Source organism: Mustelus asterias, chromosome 9, assembly GCF_964213995.1.
Source record: "Mustelus asterias chromosome 9, sMusAst1.hap1.1, whole genome shotgun sequence".
NCBI lineage: Eukaryota > Metazoa > Chordata > Chondrichthyes > Carcharhiniformes > Triakidae > Mustelus > Mustelus asterias.
Window position 1 is genome coordinate 132,251,197 of NC_135809.1, and position 24,209 is coordinate 132,275,405.

The 24,209-nt window shown below is 43.3% G+C and overlaps 1 protein-coding gene across 2 annotated transcripts in view; it reads right to left on the minus strand.

The window, feature by feature from the left end:
- Window positions 1-3,241: 3,241 nt before the first annotated feature.
- LOC144499003 (cytoskeleton-associated protein 5-like) overlaps window positions 3,242-24,209 on the minus strand; it is a 68,695-nt gene continuing 47,727 nt past the window's right edge. Inside the window, exons 8-14 of one of the 2 annotated variants that reach the window (XM_078221048.1) lie at window positions 21,574-21,687; window positions 20,470-20,574; window positions 13,565-13,654; window positions 12,892-13,056; window positions 12,606-12,734; window positions 10,857-11,033; window positions 3,242-5,003 (exon numbers count right to left, since the gene is read on the minus strand). In XM_078221048.1, the coding sequence (XP_078077174.1) occupies window positions 4,995-5,003; window positions 10,857-11,033; window positions 12,606-12,734; window positions 12,892-13,056; window positions 13,565-13,654; window positions 20,470-20,574; window positions 21,574-21,687 (789 nt within the window). In that variant the 3' untranslated portion in view covers window positions 3,242-4,994. Of the gene's footprint in view, window positions 5,004-10,561; window positions 11,034-12,605; window positions 12,735-12,891; window positions 13,057-13,564; window positions 13,655-20,469; window positions 20,575-21,573; window positions 21,688-24,209 lie in introns of those variants that run through there. The other variant, XM_078221046.1, reaches the window with a different exon arrangement.

Below are 24,209 nucleotides of genomic sequence, written 5' to 3' on the forward strand. Positions count from 1 at the left end.
GAGCAGTTTCCAAATTTGAAGCGATTTGCTTGTGGATTTGTATCAGTTTTTGGTACAACGTACCTGTGTGAACAAACAATTTCAAAAATGAAGTATGTCAAGTCCAAATATCGAGCAAATTTATCTGATGAGCATTTGAAGTCCATTCTAATAATTGGCTCCTCAAGCTTGAAACCTCAGTTCAGCAATATTTTGAAATTAAAAAAGCAGTTCCATCATTCCCATTAATCTTGTGCAAAACTTCATGATTTGTTGGTTACGATTGAAAACTCCAATTGCCAGAATTGTGTAGAAAGGTGCAGACTGAATTTATTTTTGTTTGACCTTTATTAATGGTTCAAGTTTATTTTGAATTTCTTTGCTTTGTTTTACTGAAGTTCTTTCTTGGGGCGTGTTTATTTTTCTTATTGCGTGCCACAAAATTGGTCAAGTTCTCATTTCAAGTAAACATTTGTAAAATTTCAGTAAATAAAATTAATTAAAAAATGAATAACCTGCTTTTCTCATCTACAGTTGAGAAATTGATTATTTTGTCAGAGCATTTGCTAATGTTTGATATTTTTACTCATTATATATCATTTCTCAGTGTAAGCACGGCATTGTTTCTTTGTCATTGTCACATTTCTCTTTGGTTCTGAATCATATCATGCTGATTACAAAAAAGATCCAAATAAAACTTATTCATTCATTTAAATTTTATTCATTCATTTATAAAACTAATTTTTTTCTTTGGCCTGCGAAAATGTGTGAAATATACGATGTGGCCCTCGTACTGAAAAGTTTGGAGACTGCTGTCTTACAGCTTTGGTAATCCTCAGGACCCAGAAAACTCCTGACCCGAAGCTGACCTGGAGCTGCCGACTGCGTGTGACTTCCACCCTTCCACCTTCTTCCACCAGGAAAATGATACAAAATTCTGAGGTCACGCACCAATTGACTCAAGAACAGCTTCTTCCCTGCTGCCATCAAACTTTTGAATGGACCTACCTTGCATTAAGTTGATCTTTCTCTACACCCTAGCTATGACTGTAACACTACATTCTGCACTCTCTCCTTTCCTTCTCTATGAGCGGTATGTTTTGTCTGTATAGCACGCAAGAAACAATACTTTTCACTGTATGCTAATACATGTGACAATAATAAATCAAATCAAATTATCTGTAAGATGCACTGCAGGACCTTACCAAGGCTCCATCAACAAAACCTTCAAAACCCACAACCTTTACCACTGGGAAGGACAGAGAAATAGGCGCGTGGGAACGCCACCTCCTGCTGGATCCCCTCCAAGTCACTCACCATTCAGACATTTTTTTATTCATTCATGGGGTGTGGGCACCACTGGCTGGCCAGCATTTATTGTCCATCCCTAGTTGCCCTTGAGAGGTGATGTTGAGCTGCCTTCTTGAATCGCTGCAGCCCACATGTTGACCCGCACTGCAGTTAGGGAGGGAATTCCAAGATTTTGACCCAGCGACTGCGAAGGAATGGCGATATATTTCCAAATCGGGATGGTAAGTGGCTTGGAGGGGAACTTGCAGGTGGTGGTGTTGCCTTGTATCTGCTGCCCTTGTCCTTCTAGATGGAAGTGGTCGTGGGTTTGGAAGGTGCTGTCTAAGGGTCTTTGGTGAATTGCTGCAGTGCATGGAAATATATCACCATTCCTTCACTGTCGCTGGAACTCCCTCTCCAATAGCATTGCGGGTGTACCTACACCTCAGAGACTGCAGTGGTTCAAGAAGGCAGCTCACCATCATCCTCTCAAGGGAAATTAGGAATGGGCAATAAATGCTGACCTAGCCAGCGATGCCCACAGAATTAATTAAATATTCAAACTGATTGTAATGATGAAGCCAGAAGATACGCCTCCTTGAATATTATTACCCATCAGGATAGAGACGTCACTGAGAACAGAGCTAGCTTTTATCAGAGGCATGAATCTGGTGTGATTGGTTTATCTGCTGAGAGTAGATGACGATTAGGATTGCAGTAACAGCTTCCCTTGGGTTCAGCTATGCCAAGGAGGTTACTCAAACAGCATGACTGGATGGCAGGCTTAAACAAACTCCATATTGAAGCCTGGGTGCAGCTTGCCAGAGGCCTTCTCACAGGGCTTTTGTGGGAATTCTGATTGAATTGAGGTGGAGAGATTAGTTTCTGGGATTGGGGAAGGTTGGGCTTGCCTCCCACTCTGCTGCTTGATGGTAACTAGTTAAATACCCAGTAGGTTCACTTCCATAATTATCTCTCCAATTTTACTCATTTTGATCTCCTTATACCACTCCATTATCAGCGAGGGTGGTTTTTGCCCTCTGCCGTGCCAAACATCACCTGTTTCCCTTCCTGACTCCTCTGCTCCTTATAAATTCTGCTTCTGATGGAAGGTGATTCACTAAAACATTGGCCTCATCCTCCTCTCTCGGCTGACGCCGCCTAACCTGCTGAGTGCGTCCGGTATTTTCTGTTTGCATTTTATACTTTTATTCCATGCGACTCCGACTGAGGGATTGTGAATAAATCAGACAGCTGAGAGCCATTATTTTAATATGGAAACATTGCAGTGAATGAAACCCACCCAAACTATTTCTCCATTAGAAAGGGACAATCACAATTATAGTTTCCATATGCCTTCGCCTCCAGCACATGGCTGAGAACACGCATTATAAAATTGGGCATGTAATTAGAGAAGCGGTTTTAGGGAATGCATTTCCAAAATGTTGCTTCATCATCACCAACTTGGATTTGAAAAATTTTACTTTGCTCGCCTTCCAATTTCTCTTCTTCACCCAAGATGTGACCAATACCCATGCCTGACTAGTGAGTACAGTAAGTAGTCTCACAACACCAGGTTAAAGTCCAAGTTGGACCTCAGCCTGGTGTTGTGAGCCTACCCCAGTCCAACGCTGGCAACTCCACGCCATGACTAGTGAGTACCCATAGCTCAGTTATGAGAGAGAGACATCATATACAGACCCAAGCTGATCTTTCCCCCCTCTCTGGGCACACTTTGAGCTGTGAGAGGGGGGAACACTGGCCACTATTTCACCCTCGTAATGCCAAGGCCAACTACAGCACATCCATTGTCCCAAATGAAACAGTCCACTCCTGTTGCCAAAGGGAATGAAAAAAAAATGTTGGAAATGCTCAGGTCTGGCAGCAACTGTGGAGAGAACTGTAATGTCCCAACTATATTCGGGGTTGTGGGTTTCAAACAAAAGGAAAAGATGCGGCTTGCACACATAGATTCAACGTAACACACAACGGGTTTATTTCTAGGAGCTCTGGCCTATACAGAGAACAAACTGAAAATAAAACAGCAACCTGTGCAACACCCCAATGACATCACCATCAAATCATGTGATCGGCTCTCAAAGCAATCGTGCAATCACTTAAATATATAACAAGCACAGGCAGATGGTTCAGATATGGAAGGTGTTACAAATGGACGGCATTCAAAGGGGATAATAAAAAGAAAAGGGAAGACCATTGAAAAGATAACTGGACATACAGCAAAATGAATGATCTCTCATGCGTAAGTGAGAAAACCAGAAGGTGGCTACAAACCAGATGTAATATTATCATATTAAGTCATGAAAAGTTTAAAGTTTATTTATTAGTGTCACAAGTGGGCTTACATTAACATTGCAATGACGTTACTGTGAAAATCCCCTGGTCGCCACACTCCAGCACATTTAGGGAGAATTTAGCACGGCCAATGCACCTAACCTGCTCGTCTTTTGGACTGTGGGAGGAAGCCGGAGCATCTGGAGGAAACCCACGCAGACACGGAGAGAACATGCAAACTCCACACAGACAGTGACCCAAGCCAGGAATCGAACCCGGGTTCCTAGTGCTGCGAGGCAGCAGTGCTAACCACTGCGTCGCCCCAGAATGTAGAATAATGAATGAGGTCAGAAGATCAAGAGAATTCTTAAATATCAAAAGACACCAAATGGAGTTTTTTGGACTTGTTCTCTGTGCAGGAAGACTAGAGTGCCTCATCACGACCAGAAGGGACCAGTGCTGCCCAGTAAACTATGACCTTGTTTGAGATTCTGGTCCTCAAATACTATTTTCCTCAGTTGGCTAAAGACAAGGCTGGGCACATTGGCATTGATGATTCATCTCATTGTCCACAACTGCCTTTGTCGAGCGGAGGCTCCCAAGGTGGGCAAAAATGGTCCCCTATTTTCCAGGATCTCACTGTTGATTTTGATATAAGTGGGGGAGATATTGGGGTGTGGGAGCTGACTGCACAGAGCCTGAGATTTCTGGCTGTTTAACTTTGGAGAAGGAGTCGATATTGAGCTGGAGCTCAGCTTGTGAGTGAACAAGCGTCGCCTGCACACTGCGGCTCAAAGGCTGAAGCTGTGATTTGGGTTTTGAATTGAAAGCAGTCAGGTTAAACACTTCACCATCTGTTCTGCAAAGTATTTCCATGCCCGAGGGTGATCTGCTGGATGTGAGTCGGAACATAGCAGCGAGGAAGAAGGCTCAGTGCAATCTCACCGTGACAATGCACAAACCAACAGAGAACTCCAAATCCCCAATGTTAAAGATGGTGATTCCTTTCATTAAATTTAACTTGTTGCTTCAAACAAACGTCATTTTATAACCAGCATTAAAGCCATTCAGCCTCCTTCGCCTACTTGTGGAAATCTTGGGCGGGATTTTGCGGCCTCATTCGGGCGAGACTGGAAACTCCACCTGAGGTCACGGAGATTTCCGTTATCGGACCTTCGCCCGCGCCGATTCCACGGCGAGCGAGGTGGTAGAGTTCCAGCCCATCATTCTTAAGACAAACAAAATAGATTCTCTTGTGTTTCCCACAGTTTCAGATTCTAATGGATTTTGCCATTCTGAAGTGAGCTGTCAAAAGCTGAAAGAAATTCAGTAATGTTTGGGGGTGATCTGTGGTCATGGACGAGTGATCCAGAGGCCAAGGCAATTTCATCACAATTGAGTTTTTCACGGCAGGTGGTAGAATTTGAATTCAATCAATAAATCTGGAATATAAAGCAAGTCTCAGTATTTGTGAGCGTGACAACTATCATTGATAGTTGTAAAAAAAACAGCTAAATGACTAATGCCCTTTGGGGAAGGAAATCTGACGTCTTTATGTGGTCTGGCCTACATGTGACTCCAACAACGCATGGTCGAGTTAGCTCCGTTGGCTGGGCAGCTGATTCACGATGCAGAGTGACACCAAAAGCCCAGGTTCAACTCCCATACCAGCTGAGGTTATTCGTGAAGGTCCCGCCTTCTCAACCTTGTCCCTCACCTGAGGTGTGGCGATTCTCAGGTTAAATCACCACCAGTCAGCTCTTCCCCTCAAAGGGGAGAACAGCCTATAGTTATCTGACGACTTTACCTCACCTGACACTGAAATGGCCCAGCAAGCCACTCCGTTCAAGGGCAGTTAGACATGGGAAAATTGTCCAAATATCAGCATGAGCGACTGCTTTCAGAAGAGTGTCAATAGCAGCTATCAACACCGCAGCAATGTCTATTATACAGAGATGCAAAACTCATGCACTTATTGATATTTGAATGAAAAATAAGTCCTTTAATACGTAAATGGTTATTCCATTACAAATTGTTATCACATTGAGTTTTTCATGAGTCTTATAAAATTGATGACAATATGGTTCTCAATTACACCACTGCATCATTACGCTAACTGGTTTCCAGTGTTAATTTACTCCTTATAAATACTTAAATATCAGCATATAGGATTTTTCTTGAACTATACTTAAGCAACATTAGTTCAATGCTAATATTATTTAGTCTGGAATATATAAATATTAAGTGCTTGCCTTTCTGCAATTATAACAAAGAGTGAATCAAAATGTCATCACCAAGGGATGAATAGCCTCATTTGTTTCAGCACAGTTTGCCTGTAGGCACACTCGATAGTGCGTGCACTTGTGTGTTAGGGGCAAAACAATACTTTCAGTCCCTCAAGGAAAATATCATTCAAGAAAAATACATCAAATCCTAAATAGCCAATTCAGTGGAACGGTTCAATTTGCTGTGGTTTCTAACACTGATATAGAACATAGAACAGTACAGCACAGAACAGGCCCTTCGGCCCACGATGTTGTGCCGAGCTTTATCTGAAACCAAGATCAAGCTATCCCACTCCCTATCATCCTGGTGTGCTCCATGTGCCTATCCAATAACCGCTTAAATGTTCCTAAAGTGTCTGACTCCACTATCACTGCAGGCAGTCCATTCCACACCCCAACCACTCTCTGCGTAAAGAACCTACCTCTGATATCCTTCCTGTATCTCCCACCACGAACCCTATAGTTATGCCCCCTTGTAATAGCTCCATCCACCCGAGGAAATAGTCTTTGAACGTTCACTCTATCTATCCCCTTCATCATTTTATACACCTCTATTAAGTCTCCCCTCAGCCTCCTCCGCTCCAGAGAGAACAGCCCTAGCTCCCTCAACCTTTCCTCATATGACCTACCCTCCAAACCAGGCAGCATCCTGGTAAATCTCCTCTGCACTCTTTCCAGCGCTTCCACATCCTTCTTATAGTGAGGTGACCAGAACTGCACACAATATTCCAAATGTGGTCTCACCAAGGTCCTGTACAGTTGCAGCATAACCCCACGGCTCTTAAACTCCAACCCCCTGTTAATAAAAGCTAACACACTATAGGCCTTCTTCACAGCTCTATCCACTTGACTGGCAACCTTTAGAGATCTGTGGATATGGACCCCAAGATCTCTCTGTTCCTCCACAGTCTTCAGAACCCTACCTTTGACCCTGTAATCCACATTTAAATTTGTCCTACCAAAATGAATCACCTCACATTTATCAGGGTTAAACTCCATTTGCCATTTTTCAGCCCAGCTTTGCATCCTATCTATGTCTCTTTGCAGCCTACAACAGCCCTCCACCTCATCCACTACTCCACCAATCTTGGTGTCATCAGCAAATTTACTGATCCACCCTTCAGCCCCCTCCTCTAAGTCATTAATAAAAATCACAAAGAGCAGAGGACCAAGCACTGATCCCTGCGGCACACCGCTAGCAACCTGCCTCCAATCCGAAAATTTTCCATCGACCACCACCCTCTGTCTTCGGTCAGACAGCCAGTTACCTATCCAATCGGCCAACTTTCCCTCTACCCCACACCTCCTCACTTTCATCATAAGCCGACCATGGGGGACCTTATCAAACGCCTTACTAAAATCCATGTATATGACATCAACTGCCCTACCTTCATCAACACACTTAGTTACCTCCTCAAAAAATTCTATCAAATTTGTGAGGCACGACTTGCCCTTCACGAATCCGTGCTGACTATCTCGGATTAATCCGCATCTTTCTAAATGGTCGTAAATCCCATCCCTAAGGACCCTTTCCATCAATTTACCAACCACCGAAGTAAGACTAACCGGTCTATAATTACCAGGGTCATTTCTATTCCCTTTCTTAAACAGAGGAACAACATTCGCCATTCTCCAGTCCTCTGGCACCATCCCCGTGGACAGCGAGGACCCAAAGATCAACGCCAAAGGCTCTGCAATCTCATCCCTTGCCTCCCACAGAATCCTAGGATACATTTCATCAGGCCCAGGGGACCTATCGACCTTCAGTTTATTCAAAACTGCCAAGACATCCTCCCTCCGAACATCTATTTCCTCCAGCCTATTAGCCTGTAACACCTTCTCTTCCTCAAAAACATGGCCCCTCTCCTTGATGAACACTGAAGAAAAGTATTCATTCATCACCTCGCCTATCTCTACTGACTCCATACACAAGTTCCCACTACTGTCCTTGACCGGCCCTAACCTCACCCTGGTCATTCTTTTATTCCTCACATAAGAGTAAAAAGCCTTGGGGTTTTCCTTGATCCGACCCGCCAAGGACTTCTCATGTCCCCTCCTAGCTCTCCTAAGCCCCTTTTTCAGCTCATTCCTTGCTAACTTGTAACCCTCAATCGAGCCATCTGAACCTTGTTTCCTCATCCCTACATAAGCTTCCCTCTTCCTTTTCACAAGACATTCCACCTCTTTTGTGAACCATGGTTCCCTCACTCGGCCATTTCCTCCCTGCCTGACAGGAACATACCTATCAAGGACATCCAGTATTTGTTCCTTGAAAAAGTTCCACTTTTCATTAGTTCCTTTCTCTGACAGTTTCTGTTCCCAACTTATGCCCCCTAATTCTTGCCTAATCGCATCATAATTACCCCTCCCCCAATTGTAAACCTTGCCCTGCCGTACGGTCCTATCCCTCTCCATTGCAATTACAAAAGACACCGAATTGTGGTCACTATCTCCAAATTGCTCTCCCACAACCAAATCTAACACTTGGCCCGGTTCATTTCCCAGTACCAAATCCAATGTGGCCTCACCTCTAGTCGGCCCATCCACATATTGTGTCAGGAAACCCTCCCGCACACACTGCACAAAAACTGCCCCATCCAAACTATTTGACCTACAAAGGTTCCAATCAATATTTGGAAAGTTAAAGTCCCCCATGACAACTACCCTGTGACCCCCACACATATCCATAATCTGCTTAGCAATTTCTTCCTCCACATCTCTATTACTATTTGGGGGCCTATAGTAAACTCCTAGCAACGTGACCGCTCTTTTCCTATTTCTAACTTCAGCCCATATTACCTCAGTGTGCAGATCCCCCACGAAGTGCCTTTCCGCAGCCGTTAAACTATCCTTGATTAACAATGCCACTCCTCCACCTCTTTTATCAGCTTCCCTACACTTAGTGAAACATCTATACCCCGGAACGTCCAACAACCATTCCTGTCCTTGTTCTACCCACGTCTCCGTAATGGCCACAACATCGTAGTCCCAAGTACCAATCCACGCCCCAAGTTCATCTACCTTGTTCCGGATGCTCCTTGCATTGAAGTAGACACACTTCAACCCACCTTCCTGTCTACCAGTACCCACCCTTGACCCTGATACCTTCCCCAATACCTCACCACCCTCACTGACTTCTGGACTACAACTCCCTTTCCCACTCCCCTGACAAATTAGTTTAAACCCCCCTGAAGAGCCGTAACAAATTTCCCTCCGAGGATATTGGTGCCCCTCTGGTTCAGGTGCACCCCGTCCTGTTTGTACAGGTCCCACCTTCCCCAGAACGTGTTCCAATTATCCACGTATCTGAAACCCTCCCTCCTACACCATCCCTGCAACCACATATTTAACTGCACTCTCTCCCTGTTCCTCAACTCGCTATCACGTGGTACCGGCAACGTACCAGAGATGACCACATGTTTCGTCTTGGCTCTCAGCTTCCAGCCCAGCTCCAGAAATTCCTGCTTTAAATCCCCGTCCCTTCTCTTACCTATGTCATTGGTACCAATGTGCACCACGACTTGTGACTGTTTCCCCTCCCCCTTCAGAATCTGGAAAACACGGTCTGAGACATCACGGACCTTGGCATCCGGTAGGCAACATACCATCCGTGAGTCTCTTTTGCTGCCACAGAACCTCCTATCTATCCCTCTAACTAACGAGTCCCCAATAACTATCGCCCTCCCGCTCTCCCCCTTTCCCTCCCGAGCCACAGAGACGGACACAGTGCTGGAGATCCTCTCACTGCGGCTCCCCACTGGTATGTCATCCCCCTCAACCGTATCCAAAGCGGAATACTTGTTGCTAAGGGGAACGACCACCGGGGATCCCTGCACGGACTGCTTCCTCCCAGCCCCTCTCACCGTCACCCATCTGTTTTCAATCCTCGGAGTAACTGTATTCCTAAAGCTTGTGTCTATGGCCATCTCTGCGTCCCTGATGATCCTAAGTTCATCCAACTCCAGCTCCAGTTCCCTAACACGGTTTTGGAGGAGCTGCAGATGGGTGCACTTCCCACAGGTGTAATCAGTAGGGACACTGTCGTCGTCCCTCACCTCAAACATAGTGCAAGAGGAACATTGCACTGCCTGCACACCCATCCCCTCTAGATACCTTGCCAGTACCAGGTAGAAAGTGCAAAAATGAATTCAACTCACCCCTGCTCGCCCTTTCAGCCTAAGCCCTGTGAGCCAAAGTCTTATAGCTCACACTCTGCTTCCCACACACTCCACTGCCCGCTCCCGACGCTGTCCGCTGTATACTGCAGCCTACCTTTTATACTTCACGCGCTTAAAAAACCCTTCCCAGACTCCTTTGCTGCCCACTTCTAGTTTTCACTTTAAACTTGAAAAACTGCTGTTAAAGTAAAGGCCAAAAAAATACACACACTAGCTGACTAATTAAATAAATAAACAATTCAATTAATCTCTCACCAGCACTGCTGCCTTCAATCACCCCTCTCAGCTTGCTCCAGTGGATCAATGAGGGGGAACCTCCCAGGTAACTGACTTTTAAAGTTAAAATAAAAACCCTTCCCAGACTCCTTTGCTGCCCACTTCTAGTTTTCACTTTAAACTTGAAAAACTGCTGTTAAAGTAAAGGCCAAAAAAATACACACACTAGCTGACTAATTAAATAAACAATTCAATTAATCTCTCACCAGCACTGCTGCCTTCAATCACCCCTCTCAGCTTGCTCCAGTGGATCAATGAGTATGCTTCATGTTACACAGGTTCTTATAAACTACACTACCATAGAAGCTCCGGTTTGAAGCATGAAACTGTACGACGAAGTGAAAGGGCACATTCCATACATTGAAGCTTTTTGCATTAAAAATCAACATTAAAATTTAAGTTTTGTTTTATTCAATAATGAGCACTATGATAGAGAATGCACCCTGCAGCTATGCAAAAGCAGGTAATAATCAAACTTCATAATTAACAAGTGCAAATATATTTAATTACACAATTCACGTATCTAGTTAGTATACAAATCTTCAAAATGCCCCACCTTGCTTGTGGAAGGTTTCTTTGACGGCCCAGATTTGGTTGTGTGAGCATCTACTTTGTCACCAGAGCTTGAAGATGGCGCAACTTTGCCCTGCCCCCCAGGCTTTACGGCTTTTGATGCACCAGCACTGCTTTTCTTCCCATGAAGAAGGTCTACCTTATCGGAACATTCTTTTATCTGAAATGACAAGTTAGGTCACAAATCTCAAATTTATAATGGGAAAAGTAGTAAGCCGTTTACCAACTTGTACACTGCCCCTGCTCCCACCCACCACCCCCCTCCACAACCATCCATTCACAAGTCTGTACTGCCATGCAATTAGACCATAGCAGCTACATACCCCAAATTAATTTACCTACTATTGCTTCTTTATGTATGGTGACTTGCGTCGCAAGTAGGCTTACATTAACACTGCAAAGAAGTTACTGTGAAAATCCCTTAATCGCAACACTCTGGCGCCGGTTCAGGTACAGAGGGAGAATTTAGCATGGCCAATGCACCTAACCAGCATGTCTTTCGGACTGTGGGAGGAAACCAGAGTACCCGGAGGAAACTTCGCACAGTGACCTAAGCCGGGAATTGAACCTGGGTCCCTGGCACTTTGAGGCAGCAGTGCTAACCACTGTGCCACCATGCCGCCTTTCAACTCAAAAACCTATCAATGCAGCATCAAGTCAAATAGTGTTCAGTTTTGGCCTCCTCGTCTGAGGAAGGACATTCTTGCTATGAAGGGAGTCCAGCGAAGGTTCACCAGACTAATTCCCCGAATGGCAGGACTGACGTATGGAGAGAGATTGGATCAACTGGGCTTGTACTCACTGGAATTAAGATGAATGGGGGGTGTCGCATTGTAACATACAAAATCCTGACAGGCTAGATGCGGGAAGAATGTTCCCGATGTTGGGGAAATCCAGAACTAAGGGTCACAATCTAAGAATAAGAGGTAAGCCATTCACTGAGATGAGGAAGAACTTCTTCATTCAGAGTTGTGAACCTGTGGAATTCTTATCACAGAAAACTATTGGGGCCAGTTCGTTAGATATGTTCAAAAGGGAGCTGGGTATGGCCCTTGATGCTAAAGGGATCAAGGGGAATGGAGAGAAAGCGGGAGTGGCATACTGAAAGTCATGATTAGCCATTATCATATTGAATGTTGGTGCAGGCTCAAAGGGCCGAATGGCCTACACCTGCACCTATTTTCTATGTTTCTATATTTTAGCAATGCACTTAATTCCAGTTGAGTTTTTTTTCCTTAAAATCAAATTTTAAAAGTGCCAACTACAAACAAACATACATTTTGGGTGAAGAAAATTTAGTTAAGTTCAGATTTAGATCAATAATTGTGGAAGAAATCAAATAAATACAAAAACTTTGGGTAGAGTGCATGAGGAAGTACATGGAGTTGCGATACACACCATTAAGTGCTTGTGCAGTAACTCCACATGGACCCAAAATCTGCATTTAAAAAAAAGAGAACTAAATGCCCACTTTGCATTAACACATGGACACAAGTTCAATTCCACCACTGATTTAAGTGCACGATTACATTCCCTAATTGCACAAAACGATGTACAGGTTACTGCTCGTCTCCATACAAGAGAAAGACTTAACACAATTTCAAACAAGTTAGTAAACCATTAAACCAAAATTAGATCAATTATGTTTTGCATCTGATTCTTGGATCATCTTTGGAATATATGACTTTTACTTCAAAATGTGAGGAACCTGCAAGTTTATATATTAACTCACCTTGTCAAGTTTCAGTTTATCGACATCAACAAGGAAAGGATTCATTAATCTTTCGCCAACAACTTTTAGAGCTGTACCTAGTGCTTCAAAGGCAGCATCCCTCACCTCGGATGCAGAATCATTAATTTGCTGTGGAGAATTAGATTACATTAGTTTGGCTGGCTCACAAATCTTTTCATAATTATTTTTAAACTATTAAATTTTTTGTTTAATCAAACTAATAGCAGTAAAATTCTAACCACAAATTAGTGAAGATAGAGAAGCAATACAATCCTTTGTTTCATACCTTAAGCAGCGCAGCACAAAGTGGCTTTAAAAGACTTTTTGGCAATGTGGAGGGAGTACAGTAACGGAAGCTTCTTGCCAAGAAGAGTGATGCTTGTTGCTTGATGGATGGGTTTTTGTTCTCCATTACACCCAGCACATCTTCACTTAGGTTCTGTAATGTGGTCTGAATCCAAACATCTCATTATTGATCTCTGCAATTAAATTCTTAAAATCCATTTCAGAACATTTTATCTCAAGTTTCAAAGGAATTGCGAACAAAATACCTTTTATAGCACAAAGTATAGTAATATTAGCAATGCTGACTATACTATTTAGTCAACCATAAACTCCAAAAATTAAGTTAAATTAGTTAATGATCCAATTATATGGGTGAATTGGCAATAAACAAGTGGTTTCTCTATGCTAGCTAAATTTCAATGTGAAAAGGGTGCAGAAAAAGGACAGTACCTCAAATGTGAAAGTAACTACAGCACTGGTGAAAACTGACCTTATTATACCTTGAAATTTGTCAATGTATGATGACCACTACAAGTCCTGCATATGCTGTTAAATATCAATATTTTAGCATCAAAAATAGTACTAGAGTTGAAATCACCAAATTTAAATTTCCAAAATTTTGCCAGAAGTTTCAAAAACAAAATTTCAGACACAAGTGTCAATGTTGAACTTACTGTGAGAAAAACAGCATCAATAGCTTCCTGCAAAGCTTGAACTACTTGAGGTTTCTTCTCTTTAAACTTTTCCAGGAGTGTTGGCACCACCTGAAAAAATTGAATACAGTTGCGTAATACCCAACGATGATGTTTTGAACGAATGACTCTGATAGTAAAGCTCGCTTACAAATGCAATTTAAAAATGAACCAATTTACATCATTTTGAACTATTATGGCCCCACATTTAATTCTGGACCTCTATAGAGTCAGCTCATTTTCAAACAAACAATCTGGCAGGAGGAACAGCAAGGGAAAAGGAAATAGCGCAGTAATTTAGCATCAGCATTTCAAGTAGAGGGAGAGGTCAGCCTCCCACACTTCCATAAGTAAACTACTACTGAATTGGGGACCAGGAGCTCAACAAAATTAACACAAGCAAAATAACAATAAAACAGAAACAGTGTTTTCCATCTCAGGGGTTTAAAGGAAGTAGGTGAAAACATAGCAGATGTCCAACTAATCTTCCAAAATTCTCCCTATTCGAGAACTAATCCCTTATATTGGAAAATTACACATGCCAATCGGTTCTTCAAGAAAAAAAAACAGGGACACCAGAGAATTATTTGCCTATTAGCCTAATATCTATTCAAGAAATTGCTCGAGTACATATAATTAGGGATACAGGAGATGATTGAGAATTAGCATGGATTTGGGCTATTGATAGATTAAATGAATCTTAAATGAATGAGCAAAACATGGCAAATGGATTTCAATTTTGGTAAATTCGTTGACCTAAAAACGATAAGCCACGTACATTCCAAATGGCAAAAAGCTAGAGACAGTGGAAGTTCAAAAAGAGAGAGAGCACCAGATACACAGATCATTAAAACATTATTACATCAGGTGCAGAAAATAATCAGAGGCTATAAGAATGCTGGCTTTTCTATGTATACAGTAAGAAGTCTCACAACACCAGATTAAAGTCCAACAGGTTTATTTGGTAGCAAATACCATAAGCTTTCGGAGCGCTGCTCCTTCGTCAGATGGAGTGGAAATGTGCTCTCAAACAGTGCACAGAGACACAGAAATCAAGTTACAGAATACTGATTAGAATGCGAATCCCTACAACCAGCCAGGTCTTAAAGATACAGACAATGTGGGTGGAGGGAACATTAAACACAGGTTAAAGAGATGTGCATTGTCTCCAGACAGAACAGCTAGTGAGATTCTGCAAGTCCAGGAGGCAAGCTGTAGGGGTTACTGATAATGTGACATAAATCCAACATCCCGATTTAGGCCGTCCTCATGTGTGCGGAACTTGGCTATCAGTTTCTGCTCAGCGACTCTGCGCTGTGTGTCGTGAAGGCCGCCTTGGAGAACGCTTACCTGAAGATCCAAGGCTGAATGCCCGTGACTGCTGAAGTGCTCCCCCAGAGCAGAAACTGATAGCCAAGTTCCGCACACGAGGACGGCCTAAATCGGGATGTTGGATTTATGTCACATTATCAGTAACCCCCATAGCTTGCCTCCTGGACTTGCAGAATCTCACTAGCTGTTCTGTCTGGAGACAATGCACATCTCTTTAACCCGTGTTTAATGCTCCCTCCACCCACATTGTCTGTACCTTTAAGACCTGGCTGGCTGTAGGGATTCGCATTCTAATCAGTATTCTGTAACTTGATTTTGTGTCTCTGTGCACTGTTTGAGAGCACATTTCCACTCCATCTGATGAAGGAGCAGCGCTCCAAAAGCTTATGGTATTTGCTACCAAATAAACCTGTTGGACTTTAACCTGGTGTTGTGAGACTTCTTACTGTGTTCACCCCAGTCCAACGCCGGCATCTCCACATCATTTTCTATGTATAACAGCAGGCAGGTTGAAGTCACACCTCAGTTATACAAAGACCTGGTTATACCACACCTGCTATACTGTAAGCAATTCAGGGCCTTAGGAATGATGTAGTGGCCTTGGAGAAAGTGCAGCATAGATTTACAGGAATGAACCTAGACTTCCAAGGGCTAAATTACAAGGAAAGATTAAACCAGGGTTGCATTCCTTGGATTTGAGAAAGTTAAGGGTTGATTTGATCATGGGTTTCAAGATACTAAAGGGGAATAGATAGGTTAGATTAGGAGAAATTATTTGTGCTAGTTGGGGACTCGAGGATGTGAGGCAAAATCTTTCAGGTCTAACCACTCAGGAGTGAAATGCTTCATGTAAAAAGCTTGGAACTCATCCATAAATAGCAATTGATGCAGATCAAATGTTACATTTGAGATATGGGATAAAAGTGCTAAAATGGAATATGACCCAGATCACTCTTGATCTCATGGAATGGAGGAAGGGACTCAGGGGGTTAAATAGCCTCCTCTTGTTCCTATGAGGAAGGGGTGGAAGGAAAGTTAGCCACAAAATCTAGTGTTAGTTATGGTTCAGTTTGCAGCACTCATGCTGAGTTACAAGAATAAAGATAAGTACAGCCCTCCAAGCCTGTGCTGACCAAAATGCCCTAGCTAAAGAAAAAAACCTTCTGCCCTTACTTGGTCGTATCCCTCGATTCCCTCCCTATTCATGCACCATCCAGATGCCTCTAAACGTTGCTAATGTGCCTGCTTCTACCACGTCCTCTGGCAGCGCGTTCCAGGCACCCAACACGCCATGAAAAACTTCTCCTGCACATCTTAGAACATAGAAAAGCTACAGCACAAACAGGCCCTTCGGCCCACAAGTTGCGCCGAACATGTCCCTACCTACTAGGCTTACCTATAACCCTCTATCTTACTAACTTCGATGAACTTATCCAAAAGTCTCTTAAAAGACCCTATCGAATCCGCCTCCACCACCGGCAGCCGATTCCACGCACCCACCACCCTCCGAGTGAAAAACTTACCCCTAACATCTCCTCTGTACCTACTCCCCAGCACCCTAAACCTGTGACCTCTTGTGGCAACCATTTCAGCCTTGGGTAAAAACCTCTGAGAATCCACTCTATCAATACCCCATAACATCTTATACACCTCTATCAGGTCACCTCTCATCCTTCGCTTCTCCAAGGAGAAAAGACCTAGCTCTCTCAACCTATCCTCATAAGGCATGCCACCAAATCCAGGCAACATCCTTGTAAATCTCCTCTCTATGGCTTCCACATCCTTTCTGTAATGAGGTGACCAGAACTCCAGGTGGGGTCTGACCAGGGTCCTATACAGCTGCAGCATTCCCTCCCGATTTCTAAACTCAATTCCTCTATTGATGAAGACCAGTATTCCATATGCCTTCTTAACCACAGCCTCTACCTGCGACGCTGCTTTGAGCGTCCTATGAACCCGAACCCCAAGATCCTTCTGATCTTCCACACTGCCAAGCGTCTTACCCTTATTATATTCTTTCATCCTATTCGACCTGTCAAAATGAACCACCACACACTTATCTGGGTTGAAGTCCATCTGCCACTTCTCCGCCTTGCATCTTATCTATGTCTCGTTGTAACTGCTGACATCCCTCTACACTATCCACAACACCACCAACCTTTGTGTCATCAGCAAACTTGCCAACCCATCCTTCCACTTCCTCATCCAGGGTCATTTATAAAAATCACAAAGAGCAAGGATCCCAGAACAGATCCCTGGGGCACTCCACTGGTGACCGACCTCCATGCTGAAAAAGACCCACCTACAACCACTCTGCCTTCTGTGGGCAAGCCAGTTCTGAATCCACAAGGCAATGTCCCCTTGTATCCCATGCCCCTTCACTTTCTCAATAAGCCTTGTATGGGGCACACCTTATCAAACGCCTTGCTGAAATCCATATAAACTACATCTACCGCTCTTCCCTTGTCTACGTGTCCAGTTACATCTTCAAAAAATTCAATTACGCTCATAAGGCATGATCTGCCTTGGACAAAGCCGTGCTGGCTATGTCTGATCATACTATTCCTCTCCAGATATTCATAAATCCTGCCTCTCAGGATCTTCTCCATCAACTTACCAACCACTGAGGTTAGACTCACTGGTCTATAATTTCCCGGGCTATCTCTTCTCCCTTTCTTGAATAACGGAACCACACCCGCAATCCCCCAATCCTCCGGAACCTCTCCCGTCTCCATTGATGACACAAAGATCATCGCCAGAGGCTCAGCAATCTCTTCCCTCGCCTCCCACAGTAACCTGGGGTACATCCCATCCGGTCCCGGTGATTTATCTATCTTGATGCTTCTCAAAAGCTCCAACACATCCTCTTTCCTAATGTCCACATGCTCAATCTTCTCAGTTCACTGCAAGTCTGCACTGCAAGTACCAAGATCCTTTTCCACTGCGAATACTGAAGTATTCATTGAGTACCTCTGCTATTTCTACCGGTTCTATACAGACTTTCCCACCGTCACATTTGATAGGTCCTACTCCTTCACATCTTATCTTCTTGCTCTTAACATACGTGTAGAATGTCTTGGGGTTTTCCTTTATCCTGTCTGCCAAGGCCTTCTCATGACCCCTTCTTGCTCTTCTAATTTCCCTCTTAAGTTCCTTCCTACTAGTCGTATACTCTTCTAGATTTCTAACATTACCTAGCTCCCTGAACCTTTTGTAGGCTTTCCTTTTCTTCTTGACTAAATTTGTTACAGCTTTCGTGCACCATGGTTCCTGTAACCTACCATAACTCCCCTGTCTCATTGGAACGTTGCTGTGCAGAGCTCCAGATAAATTTTCCTTGAAAATTTGCCACATTTCTTCTGTACATTTCCCTGAGAAAACCTCCTTCCAAATTATGCCTCTAATTTCCTGCCTAATAACCTCATAATTGCCCTTACTCCAAATAAACACTTTCCTCGCTTGACTGATCCTATCTCTCTCCAATACTAATGTAAAGGAGATAGAGTTATGATCACTATCCCCAAAATGCTCTCCCACTGAGATCTGACACCTGCCCAGGTTCATTCCCTAATACCAAATCAAGTACAGCCTCTCCTCTTGTAGGCTTATCCACATACTGTGTCAGGAAGCCCTCCTGAACACACCTAACAAACTCCTCCCCATCTAAACCCTTTACCCGTGGGATATTCCAATCGATATTTGGGAAATTAAAATCTCCCATCACGACCACTCTGTTATTATCACATCTCTCCAGGATCTGCTTCCCAATCTGCTCCTCCACATCCCTGCTACTATTGGGCGGCCTATAGAAAACACCCAGTAAAGTTATTGACCCCTTCCTGTTGTGAACCTCCACCCACAGAGATTCCGTAGACAATCCCTCTGTGGCGTCCATCTTTTCTACAGCCGTGACACTATCCCTGATCAACAGTGCCACTCCCCCACCTCTTTAGCCTCCTTCCCTGTCCCTCCTGAAACATCTGAAACCCGGCACTTGAAGTATCCAGTCCTGGCCCGGAGATAACCAAGTCTCTGTAATGGCCACCACATCACACTTCCAAGTAGTGATCCACGCTCTAAGCTCATCCATTTTGTTCACTACACTCCTTGTGTTAAAATAAACACATCTCAACCCTTTGGTCTGAGCGCTCCCCTTCTCCGTCACCTGCGTATCCTCCCTCTCACACTGTCTACAAGCCCCTTTATTTTTAAGCTAACCTCCTCTCTCCCAGTCACCTCATTTTGATTCCCACCCCCCAACCACTCTAGTTTAAACAGTCCCCAGTAGCCTTAGCAAACCTTCCTGCCAGGATATTGGTCCCCCTGGGATTTAAGTGAAACCCGTCCTTTTTGTACAGGTCGCATCTGCTCCTAAAGAGGTCCCAATGATCCAGGAACCTGAATCCCTGACCCCTGCTCCAATCCCTCAGCCACGCATTTATCCTCCACCTTATTCTGTTCCTTCCCTCACTGTCTCGTGGCACAGGCAGCAATCCCGAGATTACTACCTTTGCGTTCCTTCTTCTTAACTCCCTACCTAACTTTCTATATTCTCCTTTCATAACCCCTTCCCTGCCTATGTCAGTGGTACCAGTATGCACCACGATCTCTGGCTCCTCTCCCTCCCACTTCAGGATTTCTTGGATACGGTCTTTCCTCCTCTCACCTTGAACCAGTGCCCCCTTGTAATTGACACTTCCACCCTTGGAAAAAGCCTCTGACTATCCACCCTGTCTATGCCTTTCATATCTTTGTAGACCTCTATCAGGTCTCACCTCAGCCTCTCTCTTTCCAGTGAAAACAATCCTAGTTCAACCTCTCCTTTTTGCCAGGCAACATCCTGGTTAACGTTCTTTGCACTCTCTCCAAAGCTTCCACATCCTTCTGGTAGTGTGGTTCCGTGTTCAAGTCTCACTCCACAGCTGAGCACAAACACTGCAGCACAGTATCAAAGGAGTTCTGCAATGTCACAGGTGGCTTCTTTCAGATAGAACGTTAAACTGTTATCTCATCTGCCTGCTTGAGAGAATGTTAAAGATTCCGTTGCATTGTTTTGAATTATATCATGAGTTATCCCCAATGCTCTGACCAAAATTGATTCCCCATTCAACATCACAAATTCAGCTTATCTGCTCATTATCAACTTGCTGCTTGAGGGTTTGCTGTGTACAAATTAACTGTTACATTTCCGACATTATTACACCAACTAAACTTCAAATGTACTTCATTGGCTGTAAAGTACTTTGAGGGGCCCAGTAATTATGAAAAAGTGCTACATAATTGCAAGTTTCTCTTTATCTGACTAGAAAATGCATGTTCAGGTGGATGTTAAAAATTCTATGACACCGTATGAAGAGCAAACTCTTCAGCTACGACCCAATATTCCTCTATCAATCTCCAGTAAAAACAGTTACATACCACAGATCTCATTGCCACTCATTAGCACCTTTCCCAATTCCAAGGAATCAGCAATAAAAATTGGTTGCATGTAACAAAATGTGCGCAAATTTCCTTGTACAGATTGTGCTGGAGTCCCATGCTTATTTGAAACTTACGTGAGTAGCATAGGTCTGAAACTTCTTCCTAAGTCCAGAAGCCAAACCAGCGAGACATTTTGCACCCAAAGCTACAAGCAGTACATTGGAGTCCTTGCCAATAACCTAGAAGGGACAGTTCAAGTTAAAAGAAATCTTCAGAACAGTGCAAGATAACATTCTCATTTGTCAGCAAGCATGATTACTTTGAACCCAAGGTTAAACTAACTTTTCTAGGATTGATGGGGGTGAGGGAGTACCAAGGTGTCAAAGTGCACCATGATTGGGTGGGTTCAACTGCCTTGTCTTTTATTTTCATAAGTTTCTGAGGGACCACATTTCTAACGCTTATTGTATTAATTCCTATGGGTTACAAGTGATGGAAATATTAACAGAAAGGTCCTGATTCTTTTGAATGTCTACATGGCAAAAATATGCAATGATACTGTGAACAGATAGAGGAAAGCTCCATGCAGAAACGTTGTTATACACAAATCAAAGCTTCAAGTACGCTTATGAGATTTTAAAAAACAGGCTTGGTTGAGTGACCCATAGCCAAGCTCAAAAAACTTGTTTATCAGGCACCAATAGGGAAAGCAATGCAGCCATCCAGTTAGTGTCTCTTTATTGGGAAATTAACATTTACCATGGAAAATTAATAAAGTCAAACTTTCCAGTTCTCAGTATGGAAATTTAAATTATATAATCAGAAAGGCAAATTAAAAACTATAGGTATCTAAGTATCACAAAATAGAATAGAAAGGGGACCCCTGTACAAAAATCCTAGTACCACCCCAATATCTTGGGTGGCACAGCACTGCTGCCTCACAGCGCCGGGTTCAATTCCGACCCCGGGTCACTGTCTGTGTGGAGTTTGCATGGTCAGTACAGACTCGATGGGCCAAATGACCTCAAAAACGTACAAGAGGACATCTTAACAATTCTCCCACTTTGGAATCTTAAAAGCCCTGACCATCATGTTACTGCTCCCGGTTTCATGCTCAGCTTCACTTTCAGAACAGAGTTTGGCAACAAAATATTTAATATTGTATGCAGCAGCACCGTTCACATGCCATGTACAACTTGTCACAAGACTGAAATACGGTTTGGCTTGTATATAATTACTTTTTTAAGTGCTCTCACAACATCCGCATAATCTCCAGATTCTAGCTTGGGGTTTTTCACAAGCATCTCAAGTGCTTCCAGAGCTTCTTTCCGCTCCTGCCATTTTTTGGCCTCCTATTTTAATTAGACAAGAAAAAAAGTCATGAAGTTAGTATGAACAGTACAGGATTTAGTGTGCTAACAGGTAACAACTTAATTGAGGGCAATAAGATTTACAGGTGGTCAGTTACCACCGCCAGGTTGTTGGGGCCTGTCTGCAGTTACAACTTTGAATTAAGCTCCTGTTGTAACAAATGGATAGTTCAGAAATGCTCATGTAAAAAGATTTCCACTAAGAGAACCCCAGTCTGATTTAAACTAACTGATCCAGCACCCAAGGATATAAACACTTGATAATTAGCTTTTGCAAGGTTTCTTACAAATCATCTTGAAGTAATATTCTCAATCACAAAAACCTCCAATAAAATCAAAGTGGCCAAAAAATGAATTGAATTTAGAATGTTGTAATATACCTACTAACCTGCCAAAACCATCTTTTAACAGATTTGCTAAGCCGACTATAACAATTTCATTTACAAGGCAAAGAGCACATGAAAGAGAATTAGCCTCAAGTGAACGTTCACCAAGAAGAAACGGTCCCTTAAATCAACCAAATTGTCAATTAGAACCACAATGTGGAGGCTGCAGCTTTTATTTTCTTACAATCCAGGTGTATAGTTTTTTTTAAACCACCCCTCAAGTCAGACAACAGTAAAGTGATGAAACCCCTCAGGACAAGAAAAGCAGTGAAGATCAAATTCCAGAAGTTAATAAAAGATCAATGATCCGCTCGTATTATATGACTGGGGTAGTGGATTCAAATAAATCGTCACCGTATAACAAATGCCTTGACTAAAAAAGTGCAAAAACATCAACCTACCCGCAAGGTGCCGTGAACAATCCAGTTTCTCAATTACTATGCAACTCTGCTGTTCTCAAATTACAAATTTTTGATAAAGTTTCAAATTGCAACAACGTAAATGCATACATATTTTATTCTTAACATTCAGAATGTAATAATAGTAATAAAGATGTGGAGGGAGAAATTGCAAAGCAGATTATGGATAGGTGTGGAGGTCACAGGGTAGTTGTCATGGGTGACTTTAACTTTCCAAATATTGATCGGAACCTTTATAGGTCGAATAGTTCGGATGGGGCAGTTTTTGTACAGTGTGTGCAGGAGGGTTTCCTGATACAATATGTGGATAGGCCGACAAGAGGTGGGGCCACATTGGACTTGGTACTGGGTAATGAACCGGGCCAAGTGTTAGATTTGTTTGTGGGAGAGCACTTTGGAGATAGTGACCACAATTCGGTGTCTTTCATTATTACAATGGAGAGGGATAGGGCCATACGGCAGGGCAAGGTTTATAATTGGGGGAGGGGTAATTATGATGCGATTAGGCAAGAATTAGGAGCATAAGATGGGAACAGAAACTGTCAGGGAAAGGCACAAATGAAAAGTGGAGCTTGTTCAAGGAACAAATACTGCGTGTCCTTGAGAGGTATGTCCCTGTCAGGCAGGGAGGAAATGGTCGAGTGAGGGAACCATGGTTCACAAAAGAGGTTGAATGTCTTGTCAAGAGGAAAAAGGAAGCGTATGTAAGGATGAGAAAACAAGGTTCAGTTGGGTCGCTTGAGGGTTACAATGTAGCAAGAAATTAGCTAAAAAAAGGGCTTAGGAGAGCTAGGAGGGGGCATGAGAAGTCCTTGGCGGGTCGGATCAAGGAAAACCCCAAGGCTTTTACTCTTGTGAGAGAAATAAAAGAATGACCAGGGCGAGGTTAGGGCCGGTCAAGGATAGTAGTGGGAACTTGTGCATGGAGTCAGAAGAGATAGGAGAGACGACGAATGAATACTTTTCTTCAGTGTTCACCAAGGAGAGGGGCCATGTTTTTGAGGATGAGAGTGAGATACAGACTGATAGGCTGGAGGAGGTAGATGTTCTGAGGGAAGATGTATTAGCAATTTTGAAAAACCTGAGGGTCGGTAAATCCCCTGGGCCAGATGGGATATATCCTAGGATTCTTTGGGAGGCAAGGGATGAGATTGCAGACCCTTTGGCTTTGATCTTTGGGTCCTCACTGTCCACAGGGATAGTGCCAGAGGACTGGAGAGTGGCGAATGTTGTTCCTCTGTTCAAAAAAGGAAATAGGAATGACCCTGGTAATTATAGGCTGGTTAGTCTTACTTCGGTGGTCGGTAAGTTAATGGAAACGGTCCTGAGGGATAGGATTTATGACCATTTGGAAAGATGCAGCTTAACCCGGGATAGTCAACACAGATTCGTGAAGGGCAAGTCTTGTCTCACAAATTTGATTGAATTCTTTGAGGTAACGAGGTGTGTAGATGAAGGTAGAGCAGTTGATGTCGTATACATGGATTTTAGTAAGGCGTTTGATAAGGTTCCCCACGGTCGGCTCATGAAGAAAGTAAGGAGGTGTGGGATAGAGGGAAATTTGGCCAATTGGATAAGTAACTGGCTATCTAATAGAAGACAGAGGGTGGCGGTGGATGGAAAATTTTCAGGCTGGAGACCAGTTACCAGTGGTGTACCACAGGGATCAGTGCTGGGTCCTCTGCTATTTGTGATTTTT